At 52.4% G+C, this 25,690-nt stretch overlaps 9 protein-coding genes across 9 annotated transcripts; 2 read left to right on the forward strand and 7 right to left on the reverse strand.

The window, feature by feature from the left end:
- Positions 1 to 465: 465 nt before the first annotated feature.
- Positions 466 to 2,025, forward strand: A1O5_05212 (uncharacterized protein; the record flags this gene model as incomplete). The annotated part of the gene is made up of 4 exons (XM_007745814.1): positions 466 to 540; positions 616 to 1,173; positions 1,396 to 1,891; positions 1,973 to 2,025. 4 exons carry the CDS (start codon positions 466 to 468, stop codon positions 2,023 to 2,025), a joined length of 1,182 nt encoding a protein of 393 aa, XP_007744004.1.
- Positions 2,026 to 2,805: 780 nt separating this feature from the next.
- A1O5_05213 (uncharacterized protein) lies at positions 2,806 to 4,645 on the reverse strand (the record flags this gene model as incomplete). The annotated part of the gene is made up of 2 exons (XM_007745815.1): positions 2,806 to 3,882; positions 4,022 to 4,645. 2 exons carry the CDS (start codon positions 4,643 to 4,645, stop codon positions 2,806 to 2,808), a joined length of 1,701 nt encoding a protein of 566 aa, XP_007744005.1.
- A 269-nt stretch (positions 4,646 to 4,914) lies between these two features.
- On the reverse strand, positions 4,915 to 8,344 carry A1O5_05214 (protein HIR1; the record flags this gene model as incomplete). The annotated part of the gene is made up of 5 exons (XM_007745816.1): positions 4,915 to 5,012; positions 5,075 to 7,795; positions 7,851 to 8,066; positions 8,124 to 8,198; positions 8,308 to 8,344. The coding sequence occupies 5 exons, from the start codon at positions 8,342 to 8,344 to the stop codon at positions 4,915 to 4,917; spliced, it is 3,147 nt and encodes a 1,048-aa protein (XP_007744006.1).
- Positions 8,345 to 8,857: 513 nt separating this feature from the next.
- A1O5_05215 (cell division cycle 20-like protein 1, cofactor-APC complex) lies at positions 8,858 to 10,133 on the reverse strand (the record flags this gene model as incomplete). Its single annotated transcript, XM_007745817.1, has 3 exons — positions 8,858 to 9,653; positions 9,708 to 9,841; positions 9,897 to 10,133. The coding sequence occupies 3 exons, from the start codon at positions 10,131 to 10,133 to the stop codon at positions 8,858 to 8,860; spliced, it is 1,167 nt and encodes a 388-aa protein (XP_007744007.1).
- Positions 10,134 to 11,663: 1,530 nt separating this feature from the next.
- A1O5_05216 (uncharacterized protein) lies at positions 11,664 to 13,700 on the forward strand (the record flags this gene model as incomplete). The annotated part of the gene is made up of 3 exons (XM_007745818.1): positions 11,664 to 12,552; positions 12,606 to 13,029; positions 13,091 to 13,700. The coding sequence occupies 3 exons, from the start codon at positions 11,664 to 11,666 to the stop codon at positions 13,698 to 13,700; spliced, it is 1,923 nt and encodes a 640-aa protein (XP_007744008.1).
- Positions 13,701 to 14,393: 693 nt separating this feature from the next.
- On the reverse strand, positions 14,394 to 16,168 carry A1O5_05217 (catalase; the record flags this gene model as incomplete). Its single annotated transcript, XM_007745819.1, has 3 exons — positions 14,394 to 14,500; positions 14,633 to 15,698; positions 15,773 to 16,168. 3 exons carry the CDS (start codon positions 16,166 to 16,168, stop codon positions 14,394 to 14,396), a joined length of 1,569 nt encoding a protein of 522 aa, XP_007744009.1.
- A 1,035-nt stretch (positions 16,169 to 17,203) lies between these two features.
- A1O5_05218 (sulfite oxidase) lies at positions 17,204 to 18,091 on the reverse strand (the record flags this gene model as incomplete). Its single annotated transcript, XM_007745820.1, has 2 exons — positions 17,204 to 17,777; positions 17,868 to 18,091. 2 exons carry the CDS (start codon positions 18,089 to 18,091, stop codon positions 17,204 to 17,206), a joined length of 798 nt encoding a protein of 265 aa, XP_007744010.1.
- Positions 18,092 to 18,151: 60 nt separating this feature from the next.
- Positions 18,152 to 19,085, reverse strand: A1O5_05219 (sulfite oxidase; the record flags this gene model as incomplete). The annotated part of the gene is made up of 2 exons (XM_007745821.1): positions 18,152 to 18,836; positions 18,883 to 19,085. 2 exons carry the CDS (start codon positions 19,083 to 19,085, stop codon positions 18,152 to 18,154), a joined length of 888 nt encoding a protein of 295 aa, XP_007744011.1.
- A 1,973-nt stretch (positions 19,086 to 21,058) lies between these two features.
- Positions 21,059 to 21,918, reverse strand: A1O5_05220 (uncharacterized protein; the record flags this gene model as incomplete). Its single annotated transcript, XM_007745822.1, has 2 exons — positions 21,059 to 21,810; positions 21,873 to 21,918. 2 exons carry the CDS (start codon positions 21,916 to 21,918, stop codon positions 21,059 to 21,061), a joined length of 798 nt encoding a protein of 265 aa, XP_007744012.1.
- Between the last annotated feature and the right edge of the window lie 3,772 nt (positions 21,919 to 25,690).

Raw genomic sequence — 25,690 nt, forward strand, 5'->3', positions numbered from 1 at the left:
CATGGTATTACTTTATTGTCACAAGGTTGGTGGTCTTCACTGCCTCAACTCACTCTCTTGAATCACTGGTTTTTGTTCCCAAGATAAAAAGGCGACTTCGTCATTACAAGTCTTGGCGTCACGTGCATATAATCTTCGACCAGTCTATCACGTGAGCGGAGCAGCCGCAGCCTAAATCCTCAAAAAAAAAAAAGTCGAGTCGACGCAAATCAGCCTTTTGATACACTCACTAACAAGTCTGTTGTACGGATCTCGAGCGCAATTCAGCTCTCGAGTCTCCGGCTTCTTGCTTTCTTCACCACGATCTCCCTTACCTGCTTCATATCACCTTTCGCTTCTTCGCTCCGCATTTCAATCCTTGCAGCCGGTTCTGCATTTGAGCCTTACTCGCAACCCATTCTCCGGAAGACTGCCTCTGTCCGCGTTAACCAAATCTTTCAGACACGCAATTACGCCAAGAAGAGGATGCCTCCCAAAAAGGCTGTGGAAGAAAAGAAGATCCTGCTAGGCAGGCCTGGGAACAATCTGAAGAGCGGCATCGTATGTAGGCAGGTCCCGCACAAGATCGTTCACTTATCCTTGACCGAATCAGTGACTAACCACCAGCTGCTCTAGGTTGGCCTTGCTAATGTCGGCAAATCGACACTCTTCCAAGCCATCACAAAATGCTCGCTAGGCAACCCGGCGAACTTCCCTTACGCAACTATCGATCCTGAAGAGGCGCGAGTCATTGTCCCGGATGCACGATACGATTGGCTCTGCGAACACTACAAACCCAAATCTCAAGTCCCGGCTAATCTGACCGTGTACGATATCGCTGGTCTGACTCGAGGTTCCTCGACCGGCGCTGGTCTGGGTAACTCCTTCCTGTCGCACATCAGGGCTGTGGATGCGATCTTTGAAGTCGTGCGATGTTTTGACGACGCCGAGATTATTCACGTGGAAGGGGATGTCAACCCGACGAGAGATTTGGACATCATCTCCGAGGAGCTGCGGTTAAAAGACATTGAGTTCGTGGAGAAGGCCAAGGAAAACTTGTCCAAACAGACCAGGAGAGGTGGTCAGAGTCTAGAGATGAAGAAGTTGAGAGAAGAGGAGGCGACAGTTGACAAAATCCTACAGTGGCTGAAAGACGGCAAGGATGTGAGAAAGGGTGACTGGGGTCCTAAAGAGGTACGTTGTCACCAATTTATTGCCAGTGCTCCCAATTTTTCATGATGAACAAGAGCTATAAGCTCGACATAATCCCAGCTCGTCGACAGCAGTCTCACCCAATATCTCACGTTAGAGGCTGTTATGAGAGGATGTCCAACCCTGAAGCAATATTTTTTCCGATCTCATTTTACCTACACCATTTCTGGCTATGTTCCTCCAAAACTGACGAGGTGGAAATAGATCGAAGTCATCAACCCTCTGTTCCTCCTCACCGCCAAACCCGTAGTCTATCTTATCAACCTCTCCGAAAAGGACTATCTCCGCCAAAAGAATAAATACCTCCCTAAGGTGATGGAATGGATCAAAACCAACTCTCCCGGTGATCCAGTCATACCCATGTCGGTCTCGTTTGAAGAACGTCTAGCCGCCATGTCAGACGCCGAAGCGGCGGAAGAATGCAAAAACCTCAACACCAAATCCGCTCTGCCGAAAGTTATTGTGACGATGAGACAGGCACTCAACCTAGCAAGCTTTTTCACCACTGGTGCGGATGAGGTGAGACAATGGACAATTAGGAAGGGCACGAAGGCACCGCAAGCGGCTGGAGTGATCCATACGGATTTCGAGAAGACGTTTATCCAGTGTATTGTGTATAATTACGAGACATTGAGGGAATATGGTGATGAGAATGCCGTGAGAGCGGCCGGGAAAGTTATGACCAAGGGGAAGGATTATGGTAAGTTGTCTGATCCTTCTCGATCCCTAATCAAGTTTCCAATTCAGTGGGATCCCTGTGGCTAATGGTATTTGTACGCAGTTGTGGAAGATGGCGATATCATTCTCATCAAGGCCGGGGCGGCAAAGGCGTGAGATGATTGCAAAGGACAGGTCCAAAACTTTCCGCGATTTTGCTCTATCAGATCCGCACCATTGCGCATTGGCTGCTAGCCTTCGATCTGGGGGCTCATGCAGTGCTATCTCTCGCACATGGCAATGTGTTTGTTTGTGATATCTGACTTCTGGGCCCCCACCGAAGGGAAAGAATCGGACATTCCTGATGCGACTTTGACCCAATCTCAACCGTTCCCAGAAGTCTGTCAGTACTGCATGTTCCCAACACAACGAGAAGATCGCGAGCTTGACCTCGTCAAGGCAGACAGACGCTTGATGAATGACCCACTTGGCAACTGATGGCAGCAAACGAATAGACCAGTTCTTTTCAAGATCGAAAACCCGCTTCGAGAATCCCTTTTTTCCTTAAATACCTAGCCGTGCTATCATGTATGTACTCCGCACCGCCTATCTGGTGCGGGCTCGTGCACTAAGATCGTTGCCTCGAAACCGTTCTCCCCTTCCAGCAAAGACCGTGAAATATTCTTTACAGAGACCCCTTCAAGCTCGCGACCTCGCTAGGGTGTCAGGGCGAAATTTATATTCATAGCAGCGCTGACATGTCCCGGCCCGTTTGTTCCTTTAATCTTGAATGCCTGGAGAAGGACAAGCAAGGACAAGTGCCGAGGAAGTAACTAGTAAGCCTAAGTAACAAGAACTACGTCTTCTTTCCGCCATTCTGAGCCTCACCACGTAATAGCCCCTTAATTATTTTTCCGCCTCCCCCATATTCACGTAAGGTCGGGCACTGGGGAGCCATCACATCACATCCCCGTCTATCACGTACCCACTATACCCGTCACCGCCCAGCATCCTCTCCGTCTCCTGGCTCCAGCCGTCTTTCTTTTTGAGAAAGTCCCCGCCCAGCCACAGCCGGATGCACGTGTCGGCGGGCTTGCGTTGCGGCGACTCCATGGGGACGAGTTTGTAGAAGTTCTCGTCCAGAGACGTCGGTTCGCACGTGCACTGCCGCGCCTCCGCGGCGGGGAGCCAGAACCGGTCGTGGTGGTATTCTTCTCCTTCACTGCTGGAACTGGAACTGGTGCTGGTGACGGTGCTGGAACCGGTGCTTGTTGTGCTGGCACGGTGACCGGTGATGGTGGGGGCGGCGGCAGCAGCGGCGGCGAGGCTTTCGCTAGGCCCTGGCGGTGGACAGTGCCGCGCGATGTCATGCTGATAGCCGATGTCCCTGAACCACCACACCCTGTCCGGCGGGAGGAACATTGAAACGCTCAACGTGTGCACGGGCGCGTCGCCCCAGCGACTGTAGTAAAACCCGCCCCGTTCCTCGAGCCAGTCGAAGTATTTCCTGTTCCCCTCGTCCTCGCGGAAGAAAGCGAGCGAGCCGATCTCAAAGTTGGAGAAGAACTGGCAGTTGTTGTAGGTCAGGCCCGTCTGCGGATCGAGGAGCCAGTCGAGGCTTGCTTCGGGGTGGACCAGGTCCGGGTATGCGGTGATGAAATCGCGCGTCGTGGACCACAGCGAGGCAAAGCTCCGCGCGTCGTCCAGGATGGCCATGTTGAATCCATACACCATCCCCGTCCCCTGCATGAACCGGAACGGGTCGTACGGGATGTCGCAGAAGAAGTGCACGTCCGGTTCCACGCGCCAGTAGTACTCATATGCAGCCAGGGCCGGGTGCAGGTAAAAGAGCCCGGATTGCCAGCGGATCATGGCGTGGTAACTGAGCAAATGGCCCTTGCCGACGGACGTCAGGGAGAGGTAGTCCAGAGAGTTGTGGTAGAGAGTCTGGTTGATATGGGAGGGCGTAGCCCAGTGGGCATGGGGGACGAGATGATACTCTGTTTGCGCCAATGTGGCGTTCGAGGTCGCGGCCTTTCCCCAGCAGATGCACATAAGAGTTGTCAGTCAGGGCTCTCAGGATTTGGATCCATTTCATTCGGCACCAGCCTCTTTTCCACCCCAGGTACCAAGCGAGCGCCAAAGAGCAGAGCCACCATGGAGCTGCACGTACCTTGAATTCTTCCGAGAATGGTTTCTCATTAAAGAAGATCCAGGGATACCGATACCGCCGGTTCCAATGGAACTCCAATTGACGCATACTCTGCAATATCCCGTCGAGCTCTTCGTCCCTCACAAGACTAATCAACGCAGCCTTTGGGCTCTTCGCTTGGAGATCGTTCGGGTAGGAATTTTCTGTCAGCCATTTCATAGGTCTGTATTTGTTCTTGTTTGCGCCAAGGCGGTGGGATCCTGAACGCCATTCCTTGGGGAGGTGAAAGAGGAGGTCATTGCGGTGAGAGCGGATGCTGAGGTAGAGTTGGGCGGAAATTAAGACAGCGAGGAGGACAAGGAGCCAGCGCCAGATGGCCCTGTTCGACCGACGTAGGCGAGTGTAGACTGAGTATCGAGTGAGAGAAGACCGTGAACTCTTGTAGGACTGCCTGGGAGACGAGCGTGAGGAGCGAGTGATCGGAGAAGAGGACTGTCGAGTGGGAGGGCATGTGAAGGCGGCAACAGGTGAAGGTGCGCTGGAAGTCGCGGCACTCGAGGCTGAGTTGACAGCTGTCACAGATGAGGGCCAACTGAGGGATTGGACTCGCTGGCCAGTCGGCGTCATAAGGGACGATGGATCCATGGCAACATGTAAGGAACTGGTAGAGCAAGATTTGAAGTAGAAGCGCTCGTTGGATTTGGAGGAGATTGGAACATAGTCAATGTGAACTTTAGTCTTCCATCACCGGCTTTTCACATCCCAGAAGTCATGCCCAATCCAATGATCAAGTGAATTCTCCTGCCGTAAAAATGACGCTCTTCCATTCCTCGTCCCTGGGCTCGACTTGCACTTCGCGTCCAATTGCAGATGCTTCCCGACCAGCCCATGCGCCTCCCGTGCACCGAGCCAGCTTACAGAGCCATTTGATCTTGATCCTCAGGCATGTCGTCCACGATATGTAACATTTTGGCATAAGGCACAGTGATCCGCTGTAGATCCCGATGTTTCCCTGTTCGAGCAAATGAGTAAATGCATACCGACAAACCCGAACACTGGGAAGAAGAGACTTACCAAGAAGCAAGACAACGTCCTTGAGGAGTTCTTCTCGAGGCCATCCGCAGATCGTCTTGGAATCTTCCTCCCAATTGCGGCCGTCCACCGCATTCATGGTCGCCGCAACGCTCTCGCCATCTTGACCTGACGGTTCCACGATACCGCCGATCAGTGTTCTCAGGAGTTCCTCAACCTTCAACCTCAAACCTTCGGCTCCCAATCGTTTTGCGTAGACCAGCAGGTATATCCTGAACTCGTCCTTGGCCCCTAGCATGAGCGCCGCAGCGATCCGATTTTCGAGATGAGCAATCGAAACACCAGACTCGAAACTTTCAAACCCTTCTCGCGACAACAAGACCTTGATAAGTCGCTGTAAGAAGTACGCCCGTCCCCGTAGCAATGTTTCCGACGTGGTGTTTCTCTCGAGCCACGGCACAATGCCGGAAGAGACATCCACAGATTTTTCAAAGTCGGTCTTTGCCTTTGAAGACTGGATGTTTCCCACTGAAGAATCGGTCGTGTTCCAATACTGACTGCCCACTGCCCACCAAACCTCGGACAGCCGTTGCCAACAGAACATCTGAGGCGAATAGGCATACCCGTCGCCATTGGACAAGCTGACGATAATCCGACCCTCGGAATTCAAGCGAGCTTGTGTAATGGCAGGCGCACCTGTAGGGTGAGCAGCCAGTGAATGGATAGCCGCGTCAAGGACGGGTGCTAGCGAAACAGGCGGATGTGGGGATGACATGGTCTTGACATTCCACACATAGCACATGCCAACAGCAGTGATACACATCAGCCAAGAATCGTACGACGCAAGAATCACAGGTTGAGCTTCCATGACCAGCGCACTGTTTAGCCGTCGACCATGCGGTGTCCACAGGTAAATAGAACCTGTCTCATCTGCGGCTGCCCAAAATGTTCTAGTCCCAGTGACCAGAAGGACCGGACGAGGAAGAAAATCCTGCCACAGGGGCTGATCCTTCCTCGTCAGTGTGATTCGACAGGGTTCGCGATCCTGCGCCCTAGGAGTTAATGATTGTCCTGAGGGATTCTTGGCCTCGAAGACAAATTCGGCTCTCGATTTGCTCGCCGTGTCGCTGGATACTTCGCCTGGTTTGCCTGTAGAATCAATGCCCTGGACGATATGCACTCGCACTTTGGGAACGGCAAGCCGAAGTTGACTGACGCTCAACGCCTGGTTGATAACAGCTGGCCGGATGAACTCTGCAGTCACCTGTTGGCCACTCACGGCTGGCTGATGTTGTGCGGGCAGAAGACCATCGGCGCCGTTAACGAGAATGGGTGTAGCCCCCTTCTGGCTCGCTGCCACCACTCGTTTTTCCGTCGTACCTTCTTCTTCCCCCTCAATCTGTGCATATTTCCGTTTGTTTCCAAGCAATAATGCCGCCAGGCCTCCCTTTGGAAGCCCATCAAATGGTTTGGACAGGTCCAACACCGTCTTGGGGGCATCGACCGTCTGCACATTAGCACTGGCACTGACCAGCTTCGTCTGTGGCAATGAAGACTCTGTCCCGCCGGCACCAGATACCAGAAGCGGCCGTATTCTCTTTTTACCATCCTTAGTGATCTCGACTCGATTCTTGAGTCTCTCGAGTTTGGCCTGGTTTTGGTCATCTTGCGCCTTCGCTGCGGCTTGTCCGTTGATCGTCGTTTGCGCGGTGCCATTTGTGAGGTTTTCGGTATTTGTGGCTGTACCATTCGTAGTGGCGATTGCCTTTTCTGCTGTCGCCGGTTGTGATGAGTGCAGATCGCCCATTAACGCGCCCATGCGCCCTTCCACGCCCTTGAGTTCACCCGCCTTGCTCATTTCTTCGAGCAAGAGCGCGTCGGTGCTTTCAGGAAATCCGATCCCCTTTCTTGATGTGCCAAACTTGGAGAGTGACCGGTCATTCTCTTCAACGGGTCTCGCGTAGCCCAATTCTCCCGGTTCGAACATGACCGTCAAAATGGTGCCGTCTAGCGCAGTTGCAAAAAGTATCTGACCATCTGGACTCCACGCGATATCCGAGATCGGCTTCCCAGCTATGTCTTGTTGGACTACAATGGGTCGTGGATTGCTCGTTGTCCAGATACTCAGGCATTTATCCGCCCCTCCGCACGCGATTACCGTTGTGTGAGGCAAAGGATGCTCTTCGAGTGAAGGCTTGCTAGGAGGTTCTCTCCCGTAGAGTCTCGGAGAAAATGCACATACCTCCACTGGCCCTTCGTGTCCGATCAAGGTGGTGTCTCCGTCCCAGGTGCCGCGATTGATGATGGCGATTGCGCTGACAGGGCCATTGACTGCATTAGCCGCTGCAATATGCATTCCATCCGGAGCCCAGGAGCATCTTCGGAAGTACGTTGTCAGGGGTGAGTTCACGAATGGCTGGCTAATGGTCGTTTCTAGTGTGAAATTATTCACTGCGTCGTGTGTGGTGTAATTTTGCGTGGGAGAGGTGAATCGGAATATCCGAATTGTTCGATCGTCGCTTGCCGTCGCAAAGTACTTGTTCGCTGGATCAAAAGTGATGCCTTTGACGTGGCTAACGTGATTCGAGAGTGTCTTCAACTTCTCGAAAGTAAAGCCTGACCATACCACTACTTTTGAGTCCAAGCCCACCGATACCAGGATCGTCCCGTCGTATGACCAGCCCAGATCTTGTACATCGTTGTCATGTCCAATCAGTCTGCGAAAAATGCGCCAGTTCTCAACTGGAGGGGCCTCGTTTGAACCTGTCCCAATCTCAGTATATGCATCTTTGCGCCAACCCACCGCGACTTAACACACCAAATGTGGCATGGCTCGGCGGACTCGGGTCGAGAGTATATACGCAGACAATCTTGTCATCCGCTCCCGAAGCCAGAAATTTCCCGCCGGGGGAGAAGCGCACGGCGTGGATGGTGCCGGAATGGTAACTCATCGATGCCAACTGCTTGGGCTTGTCGTATTTCACGTTTGCGGCATTGTAGATGGCCTCGGTCGACCAGATCCGCACGTAGCCATCTTTCAGTGTCAATCAGCGAGCAAGTCCTTTGTCATGGTGCACAAATGTTGACGTACCGCCGGCTGCGGTGACCAGACGCTTGCCGTCGGGGGAGACATGGCAGCTGTAGACTTCGAAATCTTTCTTTTCGCCTGTTCATGCCCAACTGTTAGCCTCTCGACTGGGTAGAAATGTGGATGCGACGCAGTCTACGCGGTTTGCGACGCGTCCAGGGGTGTTTTGGTGCGGGAAACGTCGAACCTCCGTGGGTGAGCCAGATAGGTTTGATGATGTGCATTGCGGATCTATGTCTGCAGCCGCCTGGTGCACATTCTGAAAGGGGGGTTGACTAGGTCATCTCAGAAGAGCGAGATCAAGATCGGGTTGAAGGTTGAGAAATGACTAGTAGGTGGCTGATGAGAAGCAGAAATTGTGGCCGTGTTGAAGCGTAGTTCGCCGTCCGCAGTTTGCAGTTTGGCATATGACAGCCTGAGAGCCTGACAGCCTCGCAGCCTGGTGGGCTTCTGTTCCGGAAGGGGGGCAAGACTGGGCAAGGCTTTCCCGGTAAGGCTGAATGTTACGAGTACTCGCTGAGAAGCAGAGACACCGATATCCTACTATTTGGTCTGTCTGTACTTTTCCCGACGGTCATGGAGCACTTTGGTTTATTAGTACATGGCTATCGACTTTTTTGGTCCTCAATCCAAACAAGTAATACACGCAGGTTCGCCGTCGCTGCGTCATGAAGGAGTCGAATATTCGCATTTGCCTGAGACGATACGTCCCATTGTTATACCATTGAGGCGTCCGCCTACCTCCTTGCCTCCCGTGTCTGCTCAAACCCTTCGAGGACTGTCTGCGCAACATCTTTGGCATCCCCGTGCTGGGCCGCCTCGATCACTCTCGCCCCAACATCTTTCGATCTGGCCTCGTCTTTCGCAGTCGTTGTGCCAACGACCTTGGCCGCGAGATTCATGGTTTGATTCTCGTTTACTTTCCCATACACAGCCATCGCGGTAGCAATCATCTGGCCGATGTCTCCAACATTGCCCGGCACGACGACGGCAGTTCCTTCCTTGGCCAGGTTGCCAAAGGCTGCAACATATTTCTCTGCAACGCTCAAGCTGACAGCTCCTTGAGCATTGGCTTCTCCTCGTTTGATCGCTTCTGCAACGGCATCGATACCCCGGGCTGTTGCCTGTGCCTTCAGCAGAATGGCCTCGGCTTCACCAGATGCCATATTTATTTGCTCGGCCTTCAAAGCCTCGGACGCCAAGATAACGGATTGTTTACGGCCCTCGGCGATATTGATTGCACTCTGCCGCTGACCTTCGGAATCCAAGATTTCGGCTCTCTTTGATCGTTCTGCCGTAACTTGCCTATGCATGGCGGCGACTACGCCCTCCGGGGCATGGATATCCCTGATCTCGTATCTCAAGCACACCACACCCCACTCTTGTGCGGCTTCGTTGATCGCCTGCGTTATGTTCGAATTGAGATTGGCTCTTTCCTTGAGGACATGATCGAGAGTGAGTTGGCCGATTTCGGACCTCATAGTCGTCTGCGCCAGCTGTGAGATGGCATATTCTGCATCCTCAACCCCGTAACTAGATCATGCTCAGCGCGAGTCAACAGTGTGCTTGATCTTTGCCCATGCTTACCTCGCTTTGTATGCGTCGAATACTCTTGTGTAAAGGACGCCGTCCAATTCGAGCGTGACATTGTCAGCTGTTATTGCGCTCTGGCTGGGAATCTCGATGGCCGCCTCTTTCAATGATTGGACGTAGGCGATGCGCTTTCCTCATGTGTTAGCCCCTGCTCTTTAGTAACTCCAGGTTGATGTCTCATACATCGATAATAGGTACGAGGATAGCTAAACCAGGTTGCAATATCCGATTAAACTTGCCCATGCGCTCCACAATCCATGCAGTCTGCTGCGGTACAAATCGGATAATGGTGTTCGCAGGAAGGCTCGTCTGTCGTTGGAAGTATGTCGGAGCGGAACCGGAGCCGCCCATTCCCATGGGGCCACCTGGAAATGAAGTACTCGAAGTGGTGGTGAACTGTCTCCGGCTCCATACCGCCATCGGGGAGTAACCAAGAGTCACAGTTGAAAGGTCTGCATGTCGAAATGAGGACGCGAGCCGGGGGGCACGCCGGGGTAGATTTCGCAGAGCTATGTGCGGTGCCTCCATGACGGTGGCCCTCGCAGGAAGACTGTGTGGTCGGCAGAGGGCGACGATTGAATGAGGTTCGCAGAAAGGTGCAATTGCGGTAGGCGACTGTGATGATGGAGACGCAAATCATGCAACATGGTCGCTCCCGTCTTGATCCAATCACAATGAGGCACGGCTTCTGGTCGGAACGGAGCGCCGCAACGTTCATCCGGTTCGGCGAAATATAAATCCAGAAGCGCGAATCCAAAAAATGTCTCGCAACCCAAACACCCAAAACACCACAAGCAGGCACAAGTCAACGTCCCATTCCATGTTCGTAAAGATTCCACTTAACCGAAGACAGCTTTCGCTCGCAGTGTCCACAATGACAAGTTCGAGCCAACTATTCTTAATACGTGCATGCCATGCCCCGAGAGACTGGTTGGAGAGTGTAGCTTCTCTATGAATGTCAATGACCAGTCAACAAGTGTCCCCTGATTTCGAAGCATCCTTCGGAGGCGCGAAGATGGAAAAAAGCACTTGAAAATGCCAATCGTTGAGGTAGGATATGCTTTTTGGATCCTCGTCAGAACAGGGCTGCATCCCTTGCCATAGGGACTGGATGATGGTTTTCTGACTAAAAAAAAAAAAAACACCGCTTCGCCGACACATGGCCGATCTCCGAGCGGCCGCCGCCATTGTGGAAAAATATGCACCAACCTCATCGGCTGAGATCTTGGTCGCTACGCGAGTATCTTGGATGACGGCGGGCTTGGAAAAATCACCACTACTTTTAAACGGATGTCGGCAAAGCATTTGACGTACATTAATATGATGCGTTCAGCTTCACTCACACAGCTAGGTGAACCGCACTTAAACCACGATGGAAGGAAAGAAAAGGCAACGCCCAGTCACTTCGTGTCTGCCATGTCGAAAGAGGCGTCTGAAATGCGATAGGGTACAGAACAATGGCATCCTGGATTCGTGTGACGAGCCGATAAAGGAGGTACTAATGTATGCATTTCAGGTGCATCCCACCTGTGGACGCTGTCTGGCTGGTGGCACCGAATGCGTTTACGACGAAAGTGCCAGTGCCAGTGTCAGTGTCAGCGCAGCACCTCGGTCATCTACCTGGCAAAGCTCGACCTCACAGTTCCCGTCTTCGTCATCGACAAGTTATGCAAGGCCCGAAGAGGGGAGGGGGACAGGACCTCAAACTGAGCGTACGTGCGCCTTAATGCCGCTGCCATATGCTTCAATCAGCCAAATTAATAACCCGGATCAGCCGCCGCAGAGCCTGTGCTCAGGCAAAATAACCATGAGAGAGGACATCTTTCTGTTTATGATGGTGGTCGCTCGGCCTACGTAGGCTCGACCTACTGGGCAAACGCGATCCCTTTTGAGGTACACTTGATCTTCCTCGCCCTTTCCATCACTACCTTGCCTCCTTCGCTCCCAATTATGCTTTTGCTGACTAGTGCCCAGATCAACCGTGACACAGTACCTACAACACTCGGCGAGACAAGCCCGTTCCCCAAGTTCCCGGGCAAGATGCAGGATGGAGGACTTGAATGGGCCGGACAGAAGTTTCGCCCACCGCGCAATTGCGGCTTCGAATGGACCAAGTCATCATCGAACAAATGCAAGTTCTGTGGAAGGAACTACAACATCTCGTGTGTCATGGCTCTGCTGCCCAGTCGCGAGATCTGTGAGAAGCTGTGCGGGTTTTTCTTCTCAACCGTCTTCCCTCTGACCCCGATTTTCCACATGACTAGTTTTGCAGAGGATTTCAGGACGTTCTGGGATGGCATTCCACCTACGAATGTGCATAATGCTGAGCCGAGCCTCTTTATGCGCAAGAAGCCAGGCTTTCTCTCTCTCTTGTCCGCCATTTTGTTTGCGGCAGTCTTCTCGGCGGCTCCACCTCGTCTGGAGCGTATCTTTGCAGAGCCCAACAGTGTCAGCCCTGGAGACATGTACTTTATTGCAATGGCCTCTGCTAGCTTGACCGGGTTTCCTCGACGGCCAAGCATCTACTCACTGGCAGCCTACATCATTGCACAGAGCCAATTCGTGAGAGAAGAAGAGTTCTCCGACGCACCTGACTTTATTGCTACCTCTTTTCGTGTTGCGCTAGGCATGGGCCTGCACCGCCAGCTACCAGAATCGGGACTCTCTCTGGCCGAGTTGGAGACCAGACGCAGGCTTTGGTGGTATATTCTTCACTTGGATGTCATGTCCTCGTCCTCATCCGGTCTGTCACCTCTCTTCATCAATCAGAAAATGGCGAACACCGATGCTATATGCCAATACGACGTACAGGGTGAGGGCACGGGTACCCGTCAAGATGGTAAGGTGATCCCCTATCACAAAGTGGATGATGGGTTTTCTGATCCATTGCAGTTGACATCCGTTACCTGGTGGCATCCCGCCGCTACGAAATTACCAGAGAGATCAGAAGAGTCCTTGTGCTCCATTTCGAAGACGCCTTTCAGTCAATAGAAGTGGTTGCAGACTGTGCTGCTCGCCTTCGAATGATAGCTGACCGTACTAGTGCTACGGTAGACACCTTGCTGAAAGCCAGGGCCACTGCTGAAGCAAGAGCCGCGAGATCTACCACACCCCGTCCCGCTGAGCACGCTCCGCCCATGCTGGGTTTTGACAGGGTGTGGACACTTCGACCGGAACCGAGTGATAGAGAGGTTGTTGACTTTACCGCTTGGTCTGCGCTTCTCTTGCACCTAATGGTCCACAAGGCATATTGTGTCTTATACCATCCCTTGTTCAGAGATCCCGCGATGGTTGCCGATGAAAATGTCAGAACAAAGTAAGATAATGCAATCACGACATCCTGTTTCGACACCACACAAATGCTGACTAGGCTACAGTGCTGTCAAACACGCTCAAGCATTCATCCAAATCTTCATTCGTGTCTGCAACGACCCCATTTCGGAACCTTTCCACTGGATGTATCCAGGCACCTATCAACCTCTTCAGGCCGTGTCCCTCCTCCTCGCAGACCTCTTGCAACATCCCTACAGCGACGATGCGGCTCTATCCCGGGGCTTGATCGACGCCATCTTCGAACTCTACCAAGTAGACGAAGGTATAGTCAGCCAAAGCGACCCGCCTCGCCGCCAGCTCTCGCCCTCCGGCAGAGACGCATGGACCATGCTCGTGAGGACACGGAGAAAGGCTCTCGAGCAAGTCGGGATGGACTACCATGTTCTTTTCCCGTCCAACGCGGTCCTTTCGAGCAGATGTATCTGCGGCGAGAAAATCTCCGTCGTCGATAATAACGAGGCCCTTGCACACCAACACCCCCACCAGCAGCAGGCGACGAGGCCGGGAGAAGGAGCACAACCACAGGCCCCACAGGATATGCAGGGCGAGCCGGCTGATCAAACACCGGGGGGGCAGATGCTCTACGATCAAGTCGACTTTGACTGGCATGCTTGGGACAATGCACTGGGGCCCTCGATAGGGCTGATGCCGTGAGAGATGTAATGCAGCCTTTACTGAACGAAATGACCTGCATGAAACGATTGGGGTCCACCCTTTTGCTTCTGAGCCACAAACAAGACAGGGCTTTTCAGGCGGCAAACCCTCAATGAAGAATCATCCATATATCCCTATATGTGTGATAGAGTGTAGTATTGGGACTAGCTAGACGCAACCGACTCGTCAAAAAGCCGAAAGGCGCTTTTACATGGCTGATGACGTTCTAGCGTCTTTTCTAATTCACACATTTGTGCCATACTCTTGAACAGATAGCGATTATAGTAGAGAGGCCAGACAGACAGAGCAATGAAGAGACAAGGAGGAGGAGGAGGAGGAGGAGGAGGAGGACAGTTTGTCAGCGGACAGAATAAGATACATATATGGTATGAAAGTATATAGGATAAGGTGGGCATGGCATGACATAGGATAGTATAGTCCAGTACGGCATAATATCTCAATTCTTAATTCATTTCATGCTGTTCCATTTTAGCTTTGATCTCGATTCGCTTCATACGACTCTACCCGATGTAGAGAGAAGACAGGGACAGAGACAGATTGTCGCTATTAGGCGGTTGCATATTATATCATCCCTGGGATCGCAGCAATGATAGAGTTCTAATCTCAATTTTCAATCTCTGGGCCATTTTCAGGCTCAGTCTCCATTGTGGAGTCGGTCCCAAGCTAGTAGACTCAATGCCAGGCAGTCTTGTGCGGGTGCGCGTGGTCGTTGTCGATCTTTGTCTCAGCGACCTTGTTGATCCTCTCACCGAGTTCCTTATCGACTTTGGCGAACATGGCTGGAGCAAAACAGTCAATACATAGACTGGCGAGGACTGAGGGAAGAGGTAGGGAAAGGCGCCTGTTCCCCAAAAAGGAAAAGAAGAAGGAAAACAAAGAGTTGCATGGGGGCGGATAAGGAGCCAGCTCACCGTAGACTTCCTCCCTCAACCACTTCTCCTTCACGTCACTGGCATGCGCCGCGACGTTATCCACAAACCGGGCCTGCGCGCCCTCCTGCTTCTCCATGATCTTCCATAGCGCAGTTGCCTGCTCAAAGTCCTTCTGGTCGTTGACTTGGGTGAAGGCCGAGATCGGGCTGGGGATCTGCACCTCGTCGGGGTGGCCCAGGCTGAGCTGGTCCATCTGCTGGACGGCCGTGAAATCCGTGCTGGTGACCTTGGCCGAACTGGTCCTGTCCGAAAACTTGACGGGCTTCAGCTTGGTGCCCACGTAGTTCGGGTCGATGCCATAGTTCGGTGTGAAGTTCATGAACCCGTCGCGCTCGATCGGGCAGTAGACCTTGGGCTTCGCTGCGTTGGTCGGCAGGAACTGATAGTTCACGCCCAACCGGTACCGCGCTGCATCCGGATACGCAAACATGCGAGCCTGAAGCATCGGGTCCGGAGAGGCAGCGAGACCCGGCACCATGTTGCTGGGGCTGAAGGCGGCCTGTTCGATCTCTGCGAACCAGTTCTTCGGATTTGTATCGAGGGTGATACGGCCCATTTTGCGCAGTGGGTAGAGGGACTTGGGCCAAACTTTGGTCATGTCGAAGATGTTGATGGGTGCCTTGGAGATATCTTCAGGCCGGATCACTTGAATATATACGTCCCATTGAGGGTAGTGTCCTTTGTTGATTGCTTCCTGGAGATCAACTAGATGCGCGTCTGGGTCCTTGCCAGCGATTTCCGCGCCTTCCGAGTTGGTGTAGTAATGGATCCCCTGTACCGTCTTGACAGTGATCCGAGTGTAGACGTACGAAGCACCATTATCCTTTGTGAATTTGTACGTGTTGCCGCTGTAGCCGTTTACATGGCGTACTGAAGAAGGCAGGCCTCTATCTCCGAAGAGGAACATGAGCGCGTGAATGCTCTCTTGGTTGTTGACATGGAAGTCCCAGAACATGCTGGCGTCAGAGGCATTGGTACCTGGATGAGGTTTATGGCTCCGATTCAACGAGGGAAATTTCATCGGGTCGCGGACGAAGAAGACGGGCTGGTCAATGTTGTCTGTGAGCTGCGTACAATGCTATACACCCTAGGAGGGAGGGAGTAGATTGACCCGCCTACTTGGTTGTTGAAGACCCAATCCTGGTTTCCTTCATTCGTCTTAAACTTGACTGCAAACCCTCGGAAATCGCGAACTGTATCCGCAGAGCCTCGCGCGGGGCCGACCGTCGAGATTCGCATCAGCACTTCAGTCTTCTTACCGATCCCGTTGAGGAAATCTGCGTCCGTCACGTCGGAGACATCGTCAGCGACTTCGTAATAGCCCCTGGCACCAGCGGCTTTTGCATGGACGGTCCGTTCAGGAATCCTCTCGCGAGAGAAATGCGCCAAATTCTCCAGCAATTGGGTGCTTGTCAAGAGGACGTAGCCACCTCCGGATCCCGTCGACAGTTGTTCAATTATGTCGTTTCGAGGCAGAGGAATTCCCTCAGCTAGAGTGTAATGAGGCTGAGACATGTTTTCTGTTGACGTCTTGTTGATGCAACAGTATCACGTCGATTTTTCTGGAGGGGTAGCATGGCCTTCTGGCGTGTATATATCTGCTCTGGTACCCGGGCGACCGGTGTACTTGAAAACGCCCTGGCGGGAAACCATCTCGATACCCTGCGTAGGGGCCGGGAGATTTGTAACCCAACTCTGTGAATGTGCCTGGAACTTGACATGCCGATTCGAGGGCAGCTTGTTAATTGCTCGCACCTTGGTAGCTGTGTATCCACCCTCTCGGTCAGGCTGCCTCATAGACTTTCAATCTGGGGCGAACAAAGTTAACTTCCGGGCCTGCCGCTTGATGCAAGAGTCGAAGGCTGGAAGATGGGCCTCAAGGGGTTTCCAATTGACATGGTTGTACACTGTATCATGAGGGCGTGCCGCTTGCGTAGGAACCTTTCGCACGAAGCCTCGCGCGAATACTTAGTTCCTGGCGAGCTGGATGTAAGCTAAGCAGAAGCTACCCCTCTCGTCTCCATCCAATGATCAGCTTGATGGTCCCTCAAAGAATTTAGACTGCATGATTTATAACCCTGGGGGCCGGCCACTTTGCAAATGAACGTGGGAGGCGTGGGCGGACCACCGATGACTTGAATGCTTGTGGGAGCGATCTCCAAGCCAGACAAGTTAAATGCGCGCAACAGTTTCCACTCGCAGGTTCTGTCGAACGAGGCCTCATTCAAGTTTGTCCGCTTTTGATCACCATTGCCCACAGCCGCGGCCCACGGTCGCGACAAGCTGCAGCGTAGTGGTAGATAGTAACGCAGCCGTGGCATGACATGACGAGCTATACAACAGCAGTAAGAATGTATCAAGAGGTACTCGATACATACAGCCCCTGATACAGCCCCTGAGTCGGTCATGCTTGCTTCTTTCTTCCTGGGGACGCAACAGCGGACGGGCGTCTTCCCCTAGGACATATCTAGCCTGCCAATTGAGTGCCGTCACATCACGATAAGCTGAGCTCTTTGGCCAGCCCCCCGACCACCATACAGACTCATTCATTCACTCATCCACGTCCCGCGGCTCGTTCTCTTCCCAAAATTTCTTGTAGTCATCCCAGGTCTGTGTAGGGAACTCCTCAGGCCAAGTGAGAGGCACCAAAGGCGATCCTGTAGCCTCGAATTGCTTCAACTTGGCCGCTGTGCGGGGTCGGGTCTTGTTGATGCTGTAAACACTGATCCTGTGTGCCGAATGCGTAACGTGGAGACCCCAATTCCAAGCTGCGCGGACCGTCAAGGGTTGGGTGTTCAAGGCATTGTCCCAGCACCGACAGACAATCTCGATCCAACCTTCCACATCGCACGGAAGATCTATCGACCATGTCCTCCAGGTCCATTTGCCCTTCTTGGAGAGATTGGCGTTAGGCACTGCATACCAACTAAAACCTCCGTCTGCCGACAACTCGACTCGCTCTGGCCATCTGCCACCGCCTGAATACGCCCAACCTTTACAATGAATCTTGCCATTATGGATCACGACCTGTTTTGTCCAGGGTGACATAATGGCTGAACTCACGGGCATCTCTTGGATCTGAATGCCATCCGTCGGTTGTTGGTTGTGCTTGCCTATCTGCTGACTACTTCTAGTCAGTATTGGAATTGAACAAGATAAAGCAATGCTTCGGGATACACATATTCTGAAATGTGGAGAACTGGTGGGCACTTACTTAAAGTATAGATACTCCTTGCTTTGGACAGGTGCCAGGGAAGGGTTCTCGATCGCCTTGATCCTATAGATCCATTTGACGCTTCGAGCACCGATATACCCCAATACCATAATTCTCATCGGGTAGCCGTGAATAGCTGGGAGTGGTTCGCCGTTCATTTCCCAGCAGAGGAGAACTTCGTCGTATTTGACCTTGGACCACGGGACGCTCACCACGTAGTTCATCACTATTGTTCGCAGAAATGATTCATTAGCATCTGCTTTGTCTTTCGACATGGGTACACGTTACTTGCCTTCGTTATCCTTGAAGTAGGTCTCGGCACCGTAGAACTCGAGATGTTTGGCTGGTTTGACGAGGCCACCACAGGCTTCAACAACATCCTTCAGGTTGATCCCGAGATACTTCGCTGTTCCTATGGCGCCCTCGGCCCACGGGGCTTGGGGGACCTCATCTCCCTGGCCTGCATAGAGAGAGATTTGCTCAATTCGTCTCGTTCCAGAGCATTGCATCGTAGCCATCTTTTCCATGCGAGGAAATTTAGACTCATCTGTAAGCTCGTCGAACGTGAATGTGCGTGGGTTCTTGACTAGCCCGTCTAGATCTAGCTTCCATTTGTCTTTGTCGATCAATGGAATGCCGCCATGGTTTCGCACAAAGTGAAGCGAATTCGGCGTCACGGCTTTGTCAGTCACCAGTCTCTTGGGAGGCTCTCCATTGTATGGGAATTGCAGTAGATGCAGCATCTCTGGATGTTTCTCACGAAGAACCGTGCTCCAGGAGTCTTCAGGGACATCAGTGAGCTCACCACCAACTGCGTGGTGCCACATCTTCCAGTGCGTGCCAGGGAGCACGGGATTTGTATCAGGAATGGGTCCCATCTGGAACTCCGGGTTGGGTGGAAAGACCTGAGAAGCCAGAATATTACGCGCCCTTTCCTTCTTTTCTGGATATTTTTCCCATTCCACGTAGCTAAGACCGTGTCAATTGTCATTCTCAACCAGGAGAAATTACGCACCCTCTCCAGCCTTCGAGCTCCCGTGTAAACAGCTCATCGCGGTTTCCTACGGCATCGATGGCTGCTTGATCCTTGGTCAATTCGGGCCATTCCCTGGGGTGGTGAAAGACGTGTTCAAGCCCGGTCTGATCCAGAAACGGCAGCTTAGCACCGGCCAAACCTTGTTCGATTTTCCATTCATCGGGTCGGTTATGAATCTCCATTTTGACCGTCGACGCAAGGGAGTCCGAAGAGAGTTGATTGTGGGCGTAGGGTGTTGCTGGCCTTATATGGTGCCCCAAGACGAAGCGCAGAAAATCCCCTCCCACCTCAAGTTGTCAGACCCTTACACCAACAGGGCTAAACAACTCGCCCAAGCCCTTTGGAACAGCTCTGCAGAAGCCCAGATTACGTCTGAGTGGTGTGATACCAACGAGCATCTCAGAAGAAACTTCCCGTGATCTGGCTGAAGCTTTAACCCCTCCAATGCTGAGAGGTACGCGTGCTCGTAATGGGCAAATATCCTACCGTCATGTTAATCAGGGCGGCCGACTCGGGCGAGGTAGTGCAGATGGCTTGGATCACGCGGCTTTGTCAGGAAAATTAGAGCGTTCGTCCTTGTCCGAAGCATTAGTTGGATATGAAGTGATTTGCGGATCCACCGGATAGGGATAGACTTTCTGAAATGACCATCGCGATGTCTGAAGATCAGCCATTGACAAGGCCTGTAGCCAAGAGCTACTTTGAGTTCAAGGGTGATTGGACAACAGACAGAGGAACTGGAGCGTGTTTTGAGAAACAAAGCATGAAAAGTCGTTCGCACGAGCTTTGGTGCGGTTGGGGCTGGCGACCCCTCTTCTCACCTTGGTCTGGATTGTCAGAGGGCACAAGCAGCCTTGACTCTCGCATTGGACACTGTTATAATACACATCGAGATGGAACACGAGGCTCATCTTCTGTCAGCATGAGCCAGTGTGCGTAGTCAATGACTTAAAAGGGAAGCAGGGTGAGGAAAAGGCAAAAGGGATGGTCCCGGAGCGAGCACATGCCGAGAAGCCGAGAATGACTGGTCAAAAACATGAGGAGGAGAGGGAGGAATCCGCCAAGCCAGATACAGCACAGACTAAACAGGGCGGACACAGAGGATAGAAGGGGAAACTCGTTGAATAGAGTGCATCTTTGGAAAGGGGAAGCGAGCCGCCCTAAATAGTATCTCTCCGCCGCCGCCAAGCCGCCAAGCATCACCTCGGCGTGTTGGGACCGTTTAGGGACTTGTGACGTCATTTAGCACACTAGTCCCATCCTGGTAATTATTTCTGTTGAGCTGTATACTCCTCCGTACATATATCTATCCCCAGCTGCCTCAAGCTTGCTCAAGTTCCCCGTGAGATGCACCGAGTACCTCGTACACATCGAGACATCTTCAGGTTATCATGATTTGGCCACCAGTAAACCTGATCTCGACCAGACGAAACCAACGACTTCAACCAATCCAGTCATCAGGAACACCCATCATTGCCTACCGAGTACACGATATCATCAGCTCAACCCGCTAGACTGAACTCGCATTCTGAAGTCGGGCAAACATCTACGTCAATCTCGCTTATGAAATTTCATTTCCGATTCGGAGTGTTTGCCAGAATGAGACCCTGATGGCGAGCTAAGCCCAACTAGGCCCCTGCAAGCTTGTTGAAATGGGTGCAGTAGCTGATGATTACCACGTGGTAAACTGCTTCCCGACAATGAGAAGTCCAAGCCATTTCATCAATGTGCCTCGAAACCTTTTCAAGCAATTCGAGATCACGAATAATCGCCAACTATATGGAAATGCAAAAAATCGTTGTCTGTAGCTCCTCCAGACAAGCTCGCCGCTGGCGTGTCGTACACCCGACGTTGGGTGAGTCATCTTGTTGAACGATCCAACACGCGTGATGAATGTTGAGCTCTGCAAATTAGGTCCAGCGTATGCCAACATGGAAGGAGTCCAGACCGGTCCTTCCGTTGCCAGCGCCAACGAGCATTGAGGAGCGATTTGGTTCCAAAGCGGGCGGCAAAAGCCGCCGAATTTGGCGTTGGGTTGAAAGTCTATTTTACAACGATGAGGATGTATCTAGGTACTCACTATCGTACATAGGTGCCTATATCTATAAGCCTACCCTGGTCTATTCATTGCTTCCCATCATGCTCCGGCTCTTCCTCATTTGGGATTGACCTGATTCTCAGAGCTGCCAGAATCCGTGTGGCTCTCCTTGATGCCTTCTTCGTCGGCCCGCTGGCCTCGAAGCACCACGCCCTTTTCCCATCCAACACGATATGCAAATATCTTGTCCTTCCTCGCCCAGTGGTGTCGATATCCGTCCCATCCGATCAAGAAGAACCAGATCCCTCCCAGGACGCCCATGATTACAAAGTTTCGAACCAGAGAGTGAGTGGCCACCAAGGAGATGGGTACCAGCTGAAACCCCAAGCCGGAGTTGATCCAGCCCAGGCAGATTGCAATGCGGCCGAGCCAACGATGGATATAGGCGAGCATACTCTTCTTGCCTGTCCGCTTGAAATGACGGTGCTGCAATAGCCCCAGTGCCGGCTGGAAGAGGATAAGCGCCGACGTCGCGAGGAGGCCAATCACGACATGTGCCTTGGTAGATGTGCTGCTCGCGAAATAGTTCAGGTCAACATCTGCAATGTCGATGCCTAGCCCCAGTGCGCCGATCATCATCGCCATCCCCAGTATCTGGATCGGTGCGTGGATGAACTGGACCACGCGAACGCCTCGAAGCGGGAGATGTAGGGAAATGGCACCCAACGGGAAGAGGACGATGAAGACGATGGACATCATGCAGGCGTGGGCATTCCGCTTGCGTTTGAAGATCTTGTAGCCGTCTTGATAAAACGCTCGCCTTTGCAGGGAATTTTCCTGCTCAGATTCTTCCAAGATCGTTGCTGCCACTAAAACAATTCACCGTTAGCCATCAGGCGTGCGCGGTTGGAACGCGAGAACGATGACTTACCCGCTGAAGCGGCGAAAAGGATGGCGAAAAGAAGCTTCGACTTCATCTTGAAGAGTGGGAGACGGTATCCTGAGATACAGAGCTGTTGCGAATGACCCGGCGGACCAATGTTTCTTGTTGTTGGCTCCGGGGCGATCAATATCAAACTTAGTTTCTGCAAGCAGGGCGGTGTATTCTTTATAGTCGGGTTCTGTCTGTCGATGATGCTAGAACTGCTCTCCCAGCCCGCTTAGTTGTAATCGCGCATTGCGTGTCATCAGCGGCTTGAGCCTCCTGTGATGTATGGACGAAGTCCAGGAGCCCAAGCAGAATCCTGGGGGGGTCAGCGGCGACTTTCCGACTTGTCTCGTCCTCGTCGCAGGACCAATCTGACGGCTCATTGACCGACGAAGAGAACATGGGGTGCTGATCGGTTTCATGTGGTTGGCGAGATGCCTTGCCACCAGGGTTAAATATAGAACACGGCCTAGCCTCACCTGTCACTCTAGGAAGTCCAAATAGGTAAAGCGTACGACAACCCGTCCCGTATCCTTCTCGGCGTGGATGACATTTTTCCAACATATATATATATATATTTGGGAAAGACTGTTTGATGAGGGATGGCGCAGATCTCGAATGAAGGTGGGAAAGCTCTGACTCAGCGGCTCTGAGGTCGTCCAGCAGGCCATTGATGAAATCTTCGTGTTGCAATTGTGGCAAGGTCAAGCCCTATCAAGTAGATGGACCGCTCTTCAAGCGGTTCAGGCACTTGGATGTGGCTGCATCCTACGAAGGTGCCGGCTTCCGTGGATTTACCATCGAGCGAAAACACCCACCGCTCCACGAATACGGTGGTTGGCATTGCGTGCAGACTACCATGTACTTGCTGGGCAAACCCCGAGAGTAGCGTAATGCACACTCCAGGGACGATACCGGGAATTGCTTCTGATTGCGGCGCGCTAGATAGGCTGCTTGAGCTTGGGGTGTGTATTCCCCGTATGTACCATGGGTCCTGTAACATGCCGTGACGTTGGAGTGTCTGCCGTTAGATCTCGAATGGAGAAAGATTCCCTCTGCATGAAAGTAGTCATCTATGCTGTCCAAAGCGGAATGAGGACAGCACCGATGCCCTTGTTAGCCTGCAGGAGGCCCAGTACATGTCAAGCCGAAGCATCGGAGACTCTCCTGATATGATAGTGGGTCCTATCCAGTCGTGCTTGTGCAGGGGGTTTGAAGAGCCGCGTAGCGACCATCCTATTTACAGAGGCTGCGTGAGAAAAGCATCTGCAGGACGAGATCACGATTGGAAGGGAGGTCTCAAGGATTCTGTTCTCCCCCAAAGATTGATGGAACAACCACATATAGAAGCTCTGTAGACACCAGAAGCAGGGAGGTTTCGTCACAAATTGCTCGAAAATTGAAGGAATGCAACCATCCGCATCTGCGGATCGTGAGGCGTCATAATATTTGACGGATTCCTCGTCATCCTCGAAGACGACTGCACCATCTTGCCGGTGCCTTTCCAGCAGACGATGACGAGATTCGACCAGCTTGCGGTCTCGATAGTTTACACGAAATGCCACTTGGCCAGCAGCTGGAGAGATGTCTTTGGGTCCTCAATGTCAGTAACCGTCTGCTCGGTAAATTAGCCGCCACAGCCCTTGTCACGAGATCGATCTGTCAAGCATCTAGCAATAAAGCGCGCCCATCTGAATGCACTGAAGCACATAGAGAGCGGAAGGTCTGTGATCAGCCTGCCCGCTTCCTGTTCTTATACAGCAGACGCCGGTAGAGTTCTGCGGTGGCAGTTGGTGGAACTGCGAGAGAATACTCTGTTCAAAAGCAACAACATTCGGATCCAGAGATAAATGGCGGAGAGAACATGTCATCGGAGCTGCCATGGAGAAAAAAGAGGCTGTCGGCTGGGATGTTCTTGCAACCCGGCCTTTGGTGGGGTTTAAACACACATTGTGCGACGATCGAATATAGCAATATTTGCCTCGACAATGAGCTCGGCGGGCCATTCTCGACGATGCGCGGACGTTTTAGCGGGCTTGCATCTGGCATAGAACGAAGTCCATCCGGGCCAACATGTATGCCTCTCTGCTGGAGTCTCCGGGCATTTGGCGTTTCTCAAAGGCTGGTCTTTCAGGCAGCGGAAACAGGTCCAAGCAGTACCGCTAAAGGGAAAAGGGTTTCGTGACGCGCTCTCTGATGATAGGATGCGGTGGTCTTATACGTACTAAAAGCTCTAGAAGATGGTCGTGTTGCCTCGACCAGCTGCATGAGCGAGATCAAGCTACCGTAGACTATTTTCGCATTGAGGACCGATAGAATCACGCCTTGTTTCCCCTGTAGTTATCATTCAGCCCTGGTCGTTCAACACCTGCTGCAGTTTCAGAAACCCTCCTCTTTGTCGTTGGCAAGTGTGTGCAGAGCCCCAACGATGTCCAATCCAAAGCTCACGAGCTTCGAGATAATTAACAGCGCAGTCATATTGAAATCGCTGTGTTAACCAGTAAGTGTTGTCAGCCGTCCGGCAGATGGGGGAAGGAACTGTGACAGTAGGCACTGTGATTCAGGCTTTGCAGCATCGTCTTGGACTTGGACCCTTCTCCACTGCTCTCTGTAGTTTTTGGTGGTTTCTGGGTATTTTCCAGTCTTTGAGAAGAGATCCTCTCAGCAAAGCCGGCAGCTTTCTCAGCTCCTGTGCGGGAGGAAACTGTCTCCATCCTCGTTCCACCCAGCGCGTCTTCGAGACCCCTTCCCTAGAGATCGTACTTCTCTTTCAGCCTGGAAGCAGTGGACGGTTCTTTCGTGTGATGGAAGAGAGGCATGCCATCGCCGAAACCGAGACTTTAGGAGAAGGAAAAGGTTCTTTTCGAGCAAGAATCGAACATGTCTAATGTCTTGGTCGACATGGGCTGCAGCCGAAGGAAGGGCAATGCTTCTGGCACATCTGTCGAGCGGTGACCACGCGGGATCTATGACAAGGAACACATCGTCTCAATTTGCCTGCGAAAGAATCCGGTGTACTCGGTACAGGACACGAGTAGAGCAAGAAAAGTCCGCAGCCTCGGCGTGTGGAGACGCGAAGTCTTGGTGCTCAGTACTGTGTACAGATTCCAGCCACTTCCGCCGCGGCCCGTCGAGCATGTTTGCCCACGCCTGGCCATGCCACTCCTGGCCACTTGTCACTTCCCAACTCCCTAATACGTCCAATGTGCTTTATTTCTTCCGAATGAAATGAGCTCTGGTCATCAATCATGAATGACAAGACAGGGGATCTCTCCCGTGACATGCGCAGTGTGCCAGCTACAGAGGCTAGTGGGCAGTGACCCTCAGAGACGCGCTTGCTCTCGTGTTTGTCAACATTTCAAATCGAGGCAAATGTCACGCGCATCTATTACACACAGACGAAGACGGTTGCATTTGGCTGTTCGTCGCAAGAAACCCAGGTGCCCTGCACGTCTTTTGTCCAGGGCTGTCTATATCTACTTGGTACACACGAAAATAGTGTCCTCCAAAGAGATATTAAGGTGCCAGACTCGACAACTCCAACTGTGACAACATCCATAGACTTGAGCAAGGCTGTGGAATGCGGGCGGTGTCTTCTGGCCAGAAATGGCCTCCAAGATCGGCATCATGTTGACTATATCTGCCGTTGCCGTCTATCCATATCCCCAAAAGCAGATGCCCAAGGTCGCTCATCTCCGCCGACACTCTTTGCGGTAAGAGGCAGGTGATACAAGTCGTCGACTTGCCGTCGTGCGTGGGACGTACTTCATATCTTGATCCCTTGTTATCTGGTTCTCCGCACTTGCAGATCCTGAGGGGAG

The sequence above is a fragment of the Cladophialophora psammophila genome (assembly GCF_000585535.1).
Source record: "Cladophialophora psammophila CBS 110553 chromosome Unknown aczJe-supercont1.7, whole genome shotgun sequence".
NCBI lineage: Eukaryota > Fungi > Ascomycota > Eurotiomycetes > Chaetothyriales > Herpotrichiellaceae > Cladophialophora > Cladophialophora psammophila.